Below are 14366 nucleotides of genomic sequence, written 5' to 3' on the forward strand. Positions count from 1 at the left end.
GATGAACCAGTGTGTTACGTACCTGCAGTATCAGAAAATTTATGAACCAGAGGAAAATGAAAATGAAAACCTACAACCTGTTTTCCAGTCACTGACCGGGTCAGGGATGGAATGAAGCATATATATAGGTTGTTAGTACGATGGGGTCGCCACTCCCACTCACTGATAGATGCTATGAAATGAGAATGGAGAATGTTGCTGGAATGAAAGGTGACAGGGAAAACCGGAGTAGCCGGAGAAAAACATGTCCTGCCTCCGCTTTGTCCAGCACAAATCTCACATGGAGTGACCGGGATTTGAACCATGGTTACCAGCGGTAAGAGGCCGACGTGCTGCTGTCTGAGCCATGGAGGCTACATGAACCAGAGGAATGTCATACTAAAGAAGAAAGTTTTCCAACTCCCCAGCTATTTCCCGCCAATGTTCAGTCGGGCTGTTATACTCGGTACGCAGTAGTAATCCCATTTATCGGAGTTGAGCGGGACCATAAGAAACGAAGGACATCACAACAAACAATGGTCAATGTAAAGTTGTTGACCAGTGTTATGCGCTTTCGATATTGTAGGCCTTCTGAAATACCACTCTTATCATAGTCGGTACAGTAAAACTGAATAAGACATAAATGATCGGAAATTGTATTGTCTATAACTTTTGTTATGTAGTACTTTTTGATAGCACCAATAACATAGGTACCGGTATTTAAAAATTAAATTTTAGGCGCCTTCCCCTAAACTACCATTTCATCTCGGGCGAATAAAATTATTTACAGCCTAGACTGTAGTTTCTTATTCCCCGACTCTATATAGCGGTTTTCATTAAATTCTGTTAACCCATTTTCTCATGGCGAGGCGTTGATGTGGACTTAGCAACAAAACTACAAATTCATTATCATCTGTGTTATCAGAGCCAGTACGGTAAAAATGTATAAGACATAATTGATTGGAAATTTAATTCTATGTAACTTTAGTTATACAGTATTTATCGATAGGACCGCTAATAATATAAATAGATTCACAATTAAGTATTCGAGAATTAAATTAAAGGCCTTCCCCTAAACTACCATTTCACTCGGCGTGAATAAAATTATTTACAGCCTAGATTGTAGCGGCTCATCCCCCGACTTTACATACTTGTTGTTTGTCCAACCCTTGTCCCGTTTCCCTACGGGGTCGGGTATGAGGTGAGATGAATTTGTCGTGGCGGTTTTTTTATGACCGGATGCCCTTCCTGACATCAACCTCATCAGAGGAGTTAATGAGAGATGAAATGAATGACGTGATATATGATGGTAGGGAGAGGGTGAAACCTGGTGCCGGCACATAGCCTACTCCTGTCGAATAGCACCAAGGGGTCTGCTCAAAGCTTAACGTCCCCATCCGACGGACGAATCACCATCAACAGCGTCATATGCCCTCACTCCATATGAGCACTGCAGAGAGGTTTGGAATTTAATCCAGGCTTTTGGCACGCAATCTAGTGATTAGAAATTGTATACCACCACCTCCCCTACCCTGCCGGCCAACATTCTGATGGTGAAAATTTTTTCGTCCAACGGGACTCGAACCGGCTAACCTCGGTGTTAGACCGATTTTAGACTTCAGAACGATCATGGCCACCAGGCGGGCTCGACTTTACATACTGATTTTCATTAAATTCTCTTCAGCCGTTTTCTCAAGATGTGTGTACATACATACATACATACATACAGACAGACAGACATTACGGAAAAGTAAAAAGTATTTTCTTGTTACTATGGACATGACCGATACAGAAATACCATTCTTTTCAAATTCTGAGCAATGTACAGACAAAACTCTTATTTTATATATATAGATTGTGTCGGGGAGGGGTGTCTCAATCGATCAGTCTCGTACTGCCACCATCCAGAATTTTCCCCCTCCCAAGGACGTCAAGGCTGTAGCCAGATTCATTGGCATGGTTAATTTCTTTTGCAAATTTATTCCCAATTTTGCTGAACGTGCAGCCCCATTAAATGCTTTGAGAAGAAAGGATGCCAAATTTGTGTGGGGTGATGCCCAGCGTGAAGCCTTCATGGACTTGAAATCTGCCTTATGTAACGCTCCTGAACTGGCTATGCCAGACTTTTCTAAACGCTTCATCCTTCAGACGGACACCTCTTCCTCAGGCATATCCGGTGTTCTTCTTCAGGAATTTCAAGAAGGGCGTCGTCCTATTTCTTATGCTTTACGTGCCCTGAATCCTGCTGAGCGAAATTATTCCATTTATGAGTTGGAAGCCTTGGCTGTTGTCTCTCCTTAGAACGCTTCAGAATGTACCTGGAACATCTTCCTTTCGATCTGGAAACTGATAATCAGGCGTTGAGCTGGGTACTGGCCAAGCCGCGAAAGACTGGTCGTCTAGCACGTTGGGCAGTGAGCATCTCAGCCTTCCAATTTCAAGCCTGCCACATTTGTGGCACCGAAAACTTTGTGGCTGATGGCCTCAGCAGGATGTTCTATCCAGGCAGCTCTGACCCTCAGAGCCAGCAGACTCACCTCCCGAACAAGTATCAGTTTTTGTCAATGTAGTTCTCACTGATTCCCCCTTCCTTTTCAAGGATATAACCAAACATCAAGAGGACGATGCTGAGTTAAAAGCTATTATCGACAGAATTAAATCCAATGAGCATATTAAGCCCTACATTCTTAAGAATGGTGTCCTGTGTTGTCCTGCTCGCGGTTGCAGAGACCCCAAAATTGTAGTCCCAACTAACCTGGTCCCGGCTCTCTTCAAATATTTTCATGAATCCCCAGTGGGCGTTCATCTGGGCGTTTTCAAAACGAGAGAGAAGATTCGTAACCACTTCATTTGGTAATCCATGAATACTGAGATTCATACCCTTGTCAAGTCCTGTAAGATTTGTAACATCAGCAAACCCGCCCCGAATACTCGTCTAGGTCTCTTGTCTTCTGAGCAAGCTTCTTGCCCAATGGAAAGACTGTTCATAGACTATATCGGGCCCTTCCCGAGATCTCGGAATGGTCATCGTTTCATACTTGTGTGTGTTGATGCCTTTTCGCATTTTACGTGGCTGTTCCCCACTCGGATGGCTAACGCTAACACCACCATCCCATGCTTGAAACAGATATTCGCCTCGTTTGGACCCTCTCAATTTTTGGTAAGTGATAACGCAAGAGCCTTTACTTCTGCCCAGTTCCGGAATTTCTGTTTTGATCTATCCATTGCTCATGTAACCACTAGCCCGTATTACCCAAAGCCAAATTATGCTGAGAGAGTGAATCGTAACCTGCAATCTGCCCTCATCGCTTATCACTCCTCAGACCACTCCAACTGGGATTCCTCATTAAATTGGTTGTCATTTGCATTTAACACTGCTGTCCACGAAAGCCACAAGCAAACCCCTGCTTCGTTAATGTTGGCTTTTACCTCAAATTCTCCTCTATCTAACCTATGGTCAATTAATGATCTTCTGCCCGACGATGCCAGCCCAGAAAAGATCCGAGCTAATTGGCACCGAGCACGAAAGAACTTGAAGGTTTATAACGCTAAGGTCAGGTAATTACAACCACGGACGAAGACCGCACGAGCTCTCTGTGGGTGACCAGGTGTTTATTAAAACTCACCCCATCAGTAGTGCTGCAGACCATGTTATCAGTAAGTTGGCCCCCAGATTTTGAGGTCCCTGCACCATCTTAACGTTCCTTAGCCCGGTGACATTATTGGCGAGCGATCTCGAAAGGAAAAGGATCAGCACTCTCCCAGATCAAGGTACCTTAAGTCTGGTAGGGAAGGGTAAATACCATTGTTGGTGACCATGTAGATTTAGTTGTAAGCTATTTGATAAGAGGTTTAGTTATAAAATAATTATAAGTTTATTGTAAGGTATTTATATGGTTTTAATTATAAAGTAATAATAAGTTTTATTGTAAGTTAGTTGTAAGTAATTGTGTAGGCAAATACTTTAGCTATCCTCTACTGTAATGGATTTAGTATTATAAGTTAGGTAGGTTTTAGTTAGGGTTACTCCTTGGAATTTATTCCCCTTACTTTCAGGTTTAGGGTAAACTCCTATAGGTTCCTTTCACCCCCACCATAATCTTGTCAAATGAATTATAGATAGCAGTGTTTACCCCAGGGCTAGTGCCCTAATATCCCTGGTGTGTGAGGGAGAGTCTCTACTGCATACTCATTAAGCCACCCTTTGGGTGACTGCGCAAGATCTTTGAGCCCAGCAGCATACTTTCCTTAAATATTCCCCTGTCTGCTGCGGTTTGTTTATGTTACAGTGGCTGCAGTGACCAGCTTTTTCTGACGGCAACCTGAAGTGCCAAGTTGGGAGGCGCAATCTGTGCCTTGGGCGTTTCCATCCATCACCACAATCCTGTGGCAAACATCCTAATGGTGACAGTCTGACTGGACGGTGTCTCACCCATCTGCTTATCTGGTGCAAGATACCACTCTACTGCAATTTACATAGCTACCTGGGTTGAACTGAAGTTGAATGGAGGCTGGCGGCAAACGGCCGTGTCGGCAGCCACATCATCAGCGAGAACCTGTGGCCTAGCTGTGCTGTGACTGGTGTGGAAAAGTGGTGCAAAATACTTAGTCCATAAACTCGCCTAATAGGAGGCTTTGAACGCTGTTTAGTAACAAAGTGAGAAGTTTCTGGATGACTAACATATGGCAGAAAGAAAGAATGTACATCCTTTGGTGGACAGAGTACAAATTGTCTAAACAACTATGAAAGGGTCAGAAGGCGTTTTGAAGTGTAATGTGACTATCCATGTGGATTTTAATGTGATATTTATAGGTGGATCTATGAACACCTTCATTATTGTTGAAAATTATTGGTGAATCGTAAAATCTTGCCTACTAAGAGGACCTTGATATAACTACAGTTTGTTTTGATTGCTTAGAAAGTCAACTTCAAGAAATCGTGTGTGTTAAGAGTAATGTATCTTTACTATCTGTACTGTGTGAGAACGTTTTATCGCTTTCTCCCCAGTGAAACTACTTTGGGGGGAGGAAGATGTCACAGGTGAACAATGTAGTTGAAAGTGGAAAGTGTTCATTGAAGTCTTTATTTGTAAAGTGTGGTAATATGTTTTATTTGTAACGACCTAACCTCTACAGTGTAATATTTGTAACATATGTATTTGTAAATAGTAGATTTTAGTTCTGTACTTACTGGAAATATCTAGAAAACTGTTACATGAATTTTTGAACAGGGTGTGTTGCCTTTGTTGGTTATGTGTTCTAGAAGGCATCTTCTAACTATTCTGGAAATGGAAGATTCGCGAACGTGCGTATTTGAGAAGCTTAGTTAAAGTTTGCGACTGTAGTAGGAATTGTGATTGGCTACTCCACGGCCAGGGTTTACCTATATATAGAGAGCGAGGCAGCTTTCGTGATTATTCGGTCTGTCTTGTCTTGGCCTGGTCTGCCTTAGTCTGTCTTGGTCTGCCTGAAGTTTTATGTCATGTGCGACGCCTCGCTTCTGGGATGGGCCACCTTCGGGTAAGCACTCTTGAATTCCGTTCCGGGTAAAATTTCCGTAATGTTCGGTTGCTATTTCGTATAGGAGTCTGCCCTAGCCTAACCTAGATTCGTCAAATTAATTATTTATGACGCCTTAGCTTTTCAGCTGGGCTTGCCTGTTTGTTTTCGAGGCATTCCCTTTTCTTGTTTCACTAAGTATGTAGATTGTAGTTTAATATATTTACCTTGGGGTTTGCCTCTGGTAGTTCAGTGTCACTTGATGTACGCTAGAGTTTAGGAGAGTACATTCACTTCACTGTAAATTGCATTGTACAACTGGACTTGTAACTAGATGTATAGTTGGTTTGAAAATTTGAACTTGTAGAAAGACATTATCAAAGAACCTGTAAGTTATGTGTATCATGGAGAATATAGTTCGTAAGTTGCAAGTTGGCGGATTTTGTTCGGAATGTATTTCTAAAATCCTTTTGTAAATAACATTTTTCAAATTTAGAGATCACGGTTGATTTATTTCGGAATCTGCAATCTAAGCCATGTCCATGCCCTCGGTAGGTCCTGCCTGTTTCCACTTTCCTGGCTTATTGTCCACTAGTTGGCCCTACTGATATTTACGTATTATGTTGTTGTTGGCGGAGATAGTCCAGCTGATGTTTCGCTGAGTGTGTAGTGTTTTCTGATATTGTGTAGTTGCTCTTACTTCCCCTGTTTGTGTTTGGTGCTTTGTTTTGTGTAACCACTGTAGTAGCGGTTACAGCATTGGAGAGAGAAGATGGATCCATAATACATGACGAAAAGGGTCTTCAGAAGGTGATGGCAAAATATTTTGAAAGACTTTATAATGAGGATGACTGTAAGGAGGAAGGCGATAAGAAAATGGAAATAATAGATGTCAAAAAAGAAGAGAACCCAATAATATAGTTGGAACTTGGAAGGGCAGTGAAAGCAATGACAAAAGGTAAAGCAAGTGGTAAAGACAAATTCAATGCTGATATGATTAATGCAGGACAGGGGCTATACCGAGGCCTCAATGCCATATGGAAGGATGAAAGGATACCTGAAGATTGGCAACAAGGAATCATTGTACCATTTTTCAAAAAAGGAAATAGAAAGAAATGTGAAAATTATAGAGGTATAACCCTATTATCACATAGGCTAAAAATAATGGAGAATGTCATAGACAAAAGACTGAGGGATATAATAGAAACACAGAGGAAGAACAATATGGCTTTAGACTGAATAGATCAACAATAGACTTAATATTTACAGTGCGAACGATAATGGAAAAACACCAAGAAAGGAACAAGGAAATCATCTTCGTATTTTTGGATTTCGGAAAAAGCTTAAGAGGAAACATGTATGGGAATGCCTACTGAAAAGGAATGTACCAAAATCATTAATTAACAAGATAATGTTGTATCATGAGAGTAAAAGCAGTGTACAAGTGGGGAGTGGTGACTGAAACATTTAATATAAAAAAAGGTCTCAAGCAAGGAAGTGTACTGTCGCCATTATTGTTTATTATATTGATGGATGAAATCATAAAACGTGTAAAACAGAGTATCAGTAGTGATGAAGTGAATGCTTCGGTATTTGAAGATGATGTGGTGATTTGGGGAAAAGGAGAAAAGGAAGCACAAAGGAGACTGGACATTTGAAATGAAAATCTGATAATTTAGAATGGTAATTAGTAAAAAGAAAACTGTAGTCATGCACTGTGGAAAAAAGAAAAAGAGAAGCCAAGTGAACACAGACGGAGAACAGTTAGAGAATTTAGAACAGTTTACATATCTGGGTAGCATTATTAACAGAAGTAATGAAATCAACCCTGAAATTAATAACAGACTAAGTAAAGGTACAACATTTTATCATCAAGTCAGAGAGCTTTTATGGGATGACAAAGTACCCTAGAGAACGAAATTAACATTATATAAACAGTATTTCCTACCAATTGTAATATACAGACTAGAAACGCTGGTAACTAATAAGAGACAAGATAGTTAGATCCAAGCAGTAGAAATTAAATTTTTAAGAACATTGGTTAAAAAGACAAGAAGAGATAGAATCCAAAATATTAAAATCAGAGAAGAGCTAAATACAGAACCAATAGTACAGAACATACAGGAAGCAAGACTGAGATGGTTCAGGCATATAAAAAGAATGGGAAAGGAATGAGTAGCAAGAAGAAAATTGGAAAGAGAAGTTAAAGGAAAGAGACCAGTTGGAAGACCGAGAAGAAGGTGGATGGATCAGATTTGGAAGGACATTAGAGAAGCTGGATTGGATGTCGTGGAAGTCATGGAGCAGGAAAAGTGGACGGACAGAAAGGAGTGGAAGAGGCTTGCCACCCCGGCGACTGGAGTGAGACACTGATGATGATGATGACCCAATGCTAAGAAATGACCAATAAAAATGGTTTTCTCAAGTTCACATATTAGAAACGTGCTTGAATTACAGTAGCTTAAACATGGAAAATTAATTCAGGATGAAAATATGACATGTCATAAAAATCTGAGTCCTCTTAATCACCTTCAAATTATTGCTTTGAGCAGATCACCATACTTTATATGATTACCAATATGATTTTGTAGGTCAGTGTCCTGTCCAATGTCATAACAACATACTTAGTAGGTTAGCTGGAAGAACATGGAGTGACGATGTCACTACACTCAGGACTACTGCTTTGGCTGAATATTGTGCAAGCATTTGGTTAAATAACTCTCACTGCCAACTAGTGGATATTGAACTTCGACAGACAATGCGTATCATCTCTTGTACTCTGCGCTGTACTCCCTCTAGTGGTTGCCTGTACTATGTAATATTGCTCCACCCTATCTTAGGAGACAGCAAGCTCTTGTTCGCCTGTGGTGTAGGATCATGGAAAATGATGCTCTTTCAATTCATCATGATGTCAAACGTCTTTCTAAACCGAGACTGAAATCAAGAAAGCCAGCTTGCAAGACGGCTGTAGATCTTACGTCAATCAGGTTCAACCTCTGAAATGCCTGGAGAGATGAATGATTAAACTCGATACCTCATGGCCTATTTTCAATCGGTGATCCTACTACAAGGCTTGCTGGCTTTAATCTACCTCGGACAGTCTGGTCAAGGTTAAACAGGAATTGAAGTGGTACTGGTCAAACTGGTGCAGCCCTATTTCAATGGGATTGGATATATTCTCCCCAATGTGATTGTGGTTTTGAATTGTAAACTATCAAGCACATTGTGCAGGAGTGCCCTCTATGTGCCCGGCTCCTTGGATGAACTCCACTCAGCATCCCCAGAAGGAATTAGATGGATTGCAGATCTTTCTGTCCATATTTGAAAAGTGGTCATAATGCTGTAAATTGTATATATGTAACAATATAATTTAATGTAATTGTTATTGTCTTGTAAGCATCATATGCTAAATAATAATATATAACCATACTTAATCTAATCAAGCACCTGGAGACCTTGACCCCACACTGCATGCTTATGCAAAGAAATAATCTTGTTGGGAAACATTTGATTTCCTCCTGTTTTCTGATACCCCTGAACTTCAGTGATGAGATGAATATGTACTTCAGTTGCGTGAGAATGAGGCAGCGAGGTCCTTTCTTTCCTCTTTTTAATTGATCTGGACATTCATGATTCGATTAAATGTTGCTTACCAAAACTGATTTCCTGGGCTGTAAGTAGCATCCACCCAGGGGATTTAATAATTTGCCAGTAGAGCAACTTTTTAAAATCAGTCTAAAAGGCACTTGAACCGAAGGCTTCTTGCTGAATAACATTTCAGTACATGTGGTATTAAGTAGACTGAACTTGACCGATAAAAATGTTTTGTCTTGCTGGTTATATTCAGATTCGTAACATACAATGGCTGGACTTGTTTTGTACAAATCTGACAGTACTTCAGTTTCTCAGGACAATCTCTCCTCAATAAAGTTTCTAAATCTGCCCTTCAGCTTAAATAAACCCACTCAGCAGAACTGCCAGATTCTTTAAGTTTCTTTATCATGAGGAAACTTGAAGAACTACACACACTTCCACCGATATTCCTTGCAAAATTATACCAAACACATTTTTCCAGCTTTAAACAAAATTGTTTAAAACCACACAGACAGCAAGAGCACCAAACCATTGCTTCAACTTAAACTGCTTGGAGCACTATTAGTAGTCACCTGGTTTAGCACCGAGTGTCCAGTATTGGCGTTCTACAGTATTTGCCCTAAGCAACCTCTCTCATCATAAATACACTTGCACTTACTATGAAAATGTGAATAAATGCAATAAAAATGTTTGGTTTTTTTCCTTTGAGAGAATGAAGAAACGCATAAAACAGTCATATTTTAACATAGTAATACTTACTCGTTTAGATGTACTTGGAGTTATAAACTCCATAGGCACAGAGGGAATATTTTCATCAGAAGGAACAGGTGTATTGCAGAGAGTAGAGTTTGAACGTGTAGATAATGGGCGAGGGGTGCAAATGGGATCTTCAACCAGAAGCTGCTTTACTTTCCTTAGCCTCTCTTCCTTTTCCCTGAATTGAGTCTGCAAAACGAAGTCATGGGTACTAGCATGTGAATAAACAACCTGTGAAGTTCACTTTTGTTTCTCGTTAAAAAATGTTGCAGAACAAGTAGCACACAACAAAAATACATGTACACAAATGTAACTCAAACCTGGAGGATCCCATTTCAAATCATTGGGAGATTAATAGCACTGTCACACATGGAGGACAAACAAAGCATAGTTTTCGGACCAAGTACATAGAATATATGAATGCAATAAAATATTGTCAGTACTTCTGCGACCACATACATAGTAAGTTGCACAGCTTCACAAGCACTGAAACAGATTTTAAAAGACTAAATTTCATGAATAAAAGTAAACAGTCAAACTTCAGAGAGACCACAGAAATTCATGTAACACAGGAAAACAAGGCAGCTAACATTAAAAAAAAAAAAAAAGCCTGTCAAAACCACCTTTTCTCACTTTTATATTGAAAGGAAATAAGGTTAACATTTACCATATTTATTCGATTATAAGCCGAGAAATGAGAATAAAAAATAATAAAAAACCTTAACAAAGGACACAAAGCATAAGGAATCCTTTTTCTGCTGTTTAACTGTTCAGTCAGACATCATCAAAAATTCAGATTCATCTCCACTTATTTCATTGCCACTGTCTTCTGTGTCATCAAGTCCATTTGAGATTAAACACTTTTTAAACACAATGCTAGAATTGCAAAACCTTCAGTTACTAGAAATGTTAGCAGAGTTTCTGCAGTGATAGCATCCATGGGAAGGTAGTATTTCCTTCAGCAACAGATTATCCACGACTTCTATGTTATTTTTGTGGTGTTTTAGGTGCAACAGATAGTACACTTGCAAGAATTCAATCACCTGGAGGCAATAAGGCTGAAATATGCTGCAAATGGAAGGGATACCTTTCTATTAATGTTAAAGTGATTAAAGATCCTAATATCAAATCAGAGACAGCACACTTTGAAATGGGGACAATTTACAAAGGGATCCTGATAAGTGACACTTATCAGTAAGTAAGAAGGTGGTAGGATGGTATCTTTGAACCACACATTTTTATTGTGCAACAAAACCTCATAGCAGTGTACTTTGGTACACAGAAATTGAGAAATTTTATTTCACCTATACTACATCAGAAGAGAAGACTGAAGGTCAACCAATTACCATTAACTGTTTCTTACTTTATAATTTTATTAATACATCAATGTATAAATTTAACGAACACACCAAGCCTTGAGACGTGTGCAATGAGATATACTAATGCATAGTTCTACAACATTTGAATAACAAGTGTCTTAATTGACTGACAAATTATCGTCAAAAATTCAAATGCAACCGTAAATATGACTTGATGATTTGAGTATTAGCACATAAACAGATAAACTAAAACAGTGTACTAAGTGATTGCTATAAGTTTATTACTATTTTATTTAGCACACAGTGTAAATAAGCATTTCTAAAGACGTTTATACGTCGATAACATGTCAAAACTTTTAATTAACCTTTTATTGTTAAAAAACTATGTAAGTGATTAATGTGTTACAATGTCAATTTTAATTATGATGTCCTTCCTCAATTGTGTGATTAATGTATTTTATGGCTGATGATGAATGACATTTAAATGTTGAAACCAGTACCATTATTAAATAAATGTTGTAAATAATATCTTACACAACTCGTAATTTGTATTGAAAAGGTTGAACCTTAAAAAAAAAAAGTACACAGAACAGTGTCGAAAGGATTTCAGGTCTATAAAAGATGGTTTCCCACACTTAACTGGGGATTGCGAATCAAATGTTCAGATGATCTGTTTTTGTTGACATCATGCGCCATGTTTTACACTACAGCTGTATTAAAAGAAAATCGTACCGGAGTGCGCTAAAAAATGCTTGGTTCTGCCACTGCCTTCTAGATTCGTACCCTTTGTAACTCTCACACGAGTTGGAAATGTATTAGCTAAAATTTGCAACTTATAAATTTCATTCTCTTGTTTTGTAATAACTTGACATAAAATTATATTCCTTCCAAAATACGACGTCAAGTTCCCACCTATTCAATATTTCTTCACTATTTGCGTTAAACAGCTACATAAATATTTTACAGGACATGTTTTGGCCCAATCAGGCCATCTTCAGCTGAAAATTACAATCTACGAAGAAATTTTCGAATTCTTACAACTGCAAACAGTTAAAAAACTAATTAATTAAATTAATAGTAAAGTGAAAATGTGAATATGCATGCGAGTATTGAAGACTTTAAGCTATTATTGGCTGAATAAATTTGTAGAGACTGCACTCACTTGTTGAACGATGTTTAATTCATTGCTTGTTACAGGATTTTCATCCCAATTACAGCAGCATTCTTTGTGATACACAGAGAACTTACAAATAATTACTACTTAATATTACCTAGCCTAACTGAAATCTATTCTAAACTAATTTTAATCTAATACTTTTTACTGACTTTCTAGATATTCTGCACTGCCATAAGAACAAAGTTTAACCACATAAATAAAAGTCTCACAATTAATAACAATATACAGTCTACAGCATTAACATTTGGAAAAACCAGAGAGAGAGAGAGAGAGAGAGAGAGAGAACAATATATGAAACCTCGGAATGCGAGTAACTTGGTCTATGAGGGTTTTGCAAGACGAGCGAACATTTTAAATAAATTGCAACTTAATAAGTGAGTGAGGTTCCGCAATACGAGCGTCGTGTACCTATGTTTTCCCCTCCCCTATGCCTTTGCTTTTCCCTCCCCATTGCCCCTGTCTTTCCTGGGTGAGTGTGTGTAATCATTTTCCGCGCTGGACTTCAGGTGGCGTGCCTCGCTCGCATAGTCATCTCCGTACGAATGTACAGGTTTTGTTTCTTTCATTAGTGTTACATGTGTACATTTAAACCTAGGAATTTAATTTTTGTCCGTACTGCAACGATAGGCCCAGTGAACGAAAAGAAGGCTGAAAAGGAATTTAGTTGGGAGAAGAAGATGATTACAATGGAAGTTAAGAAGGAAATGATCGAAAAGCACGAACGAGGTATGCGAGTGGCTGATATAGCAATATTTTATAACAAGTCTACGTCAACGATTTGCACAATATTAAAGAAGAAATAGAAGGGGTAGATACAGCAAAAGGAGTCACAAGAGTATCAAAGCAATGGCCACATGTTCTGGAAGATGTAGAAAATTTGCTTCTCGTTTGGATGAATAAGCAACTAGCAGGCGATACTGTGGCCGAGAATTTAATCTGCAAGAAGGCAAAGACGTTGTACGCCGACCTCGTATGTAAATTGCCAAGTAGAGATCGGGCCAGCAGGAAGACATCCCGTGAGGGGAAGTGTGCGAGTGAGAAAGCAGAGCCGTGGGAGCGAGAACGCTGACTTCCCCTTCTCGCTCAGTGTTGTGGCGACGTACAGTTGATCTGAAATATTTGTTATACCTGACATGTAACACGCCGCAGATTTTCAGTTCGTGGAATTCCCTTCCGGCTGTAAATTACCGACATACCAAGCCAAAATGAATGCATTTAGAAGTGTTACAGATGACAGATAGATTGAAGGAGTTAGAACATAATTTAACCTCTTATTACAGTAGCTGTCAAAATCGTTTCAGTGTATCAATTTGCGTAGTCCTTATTTTCAAATTATAATTTGATGTAAAATTAACTTTACGACGCTGTAGATATACAGTGTAGAATATGGTTTGCAATAACACCAGGCTTCATAACCTGAGCCACATCATGTAAAATAACTTGATGATGATAATAATAATAATAATAATAATAATAATAATAATAATAATAATAATAATAAGCTAAAAGAAAATTGAAAAACTCTCAGAAACAATGCGAAGAAGGAGGATAAACTTTTATGGTCATCTTCTCCTCAGAATGAACTCTATGATTAACCGAACAAATCTTGACTTCTTCCGTAACCCAAAACAAAACCGAACATGGTTTAAAGAAACTGAAAAAGACATGATAGAATTAAAAATTACAGAAAATTCACTATTCGGTCGAACAGCTAAAGTACTAACTACAGAAGAAAAAACGTTCCAAAACAAATCTACATTAAAAGCCAAATCTATTATCTCGGAAGACGAGAAGAAATGAAGATCAGAAAGAATGAAGAAATACTGGGCACTAAGAAAAGAACACACACAGAAAGAATTGATTCAACATACCCCAAAGTGGGTGAAACAAAATAATAATAATAATAATAATAATAATTACATGTTAAAAAAATTTATGAAAACTAAAGTCAGTCAGTCCGGCCATTCTATCCGGTCGATTTCCTTCATTCTTTTTTTAACTGAAAGGTATTAATGCACAGTTTTGTCATCAGGTACTATAAA

The 14366-nt window shown here is 38.6% G+C and overlaps 1 protein-coding gene across 2 annotated transcripts in view; it reads right to left on the minus strand.

Moving 5' to 3' along the window:
• The window catches only part of pav (pavarotti), a 277353-nt gene that overhangs the window by 33350 nt on the left and 229637 nt on the right, over positions 1–14366 (minus strand). For both annotated transcript variants that reach the window (XM_067145761.2, XM_067145760.2), the window contains exon 13: positions 9832–10017. In XM_067145761.2, coding sequence (XP_067001862.2) covers positions 9832–10017 — 186 coding nt within the window. The remainder of the gene's footprint in view (positions 1–9831; positions 10018–14366) is intronic.

The sequence above is a fragment of the Anabrus simplex genome, chromosome 4, assembly GCF_040414725.1.
Source record: "Anabrus simplex isolate iqAnaSimp1 chromosome 4, ASM4041472v1, whole genome shotgun sequence".
NCBI lineage: Eukaryota > Metazoa > Arthropoda > Insecta > Orthoptera > Tettigoniidae > Anabrus > Anabrus simplex.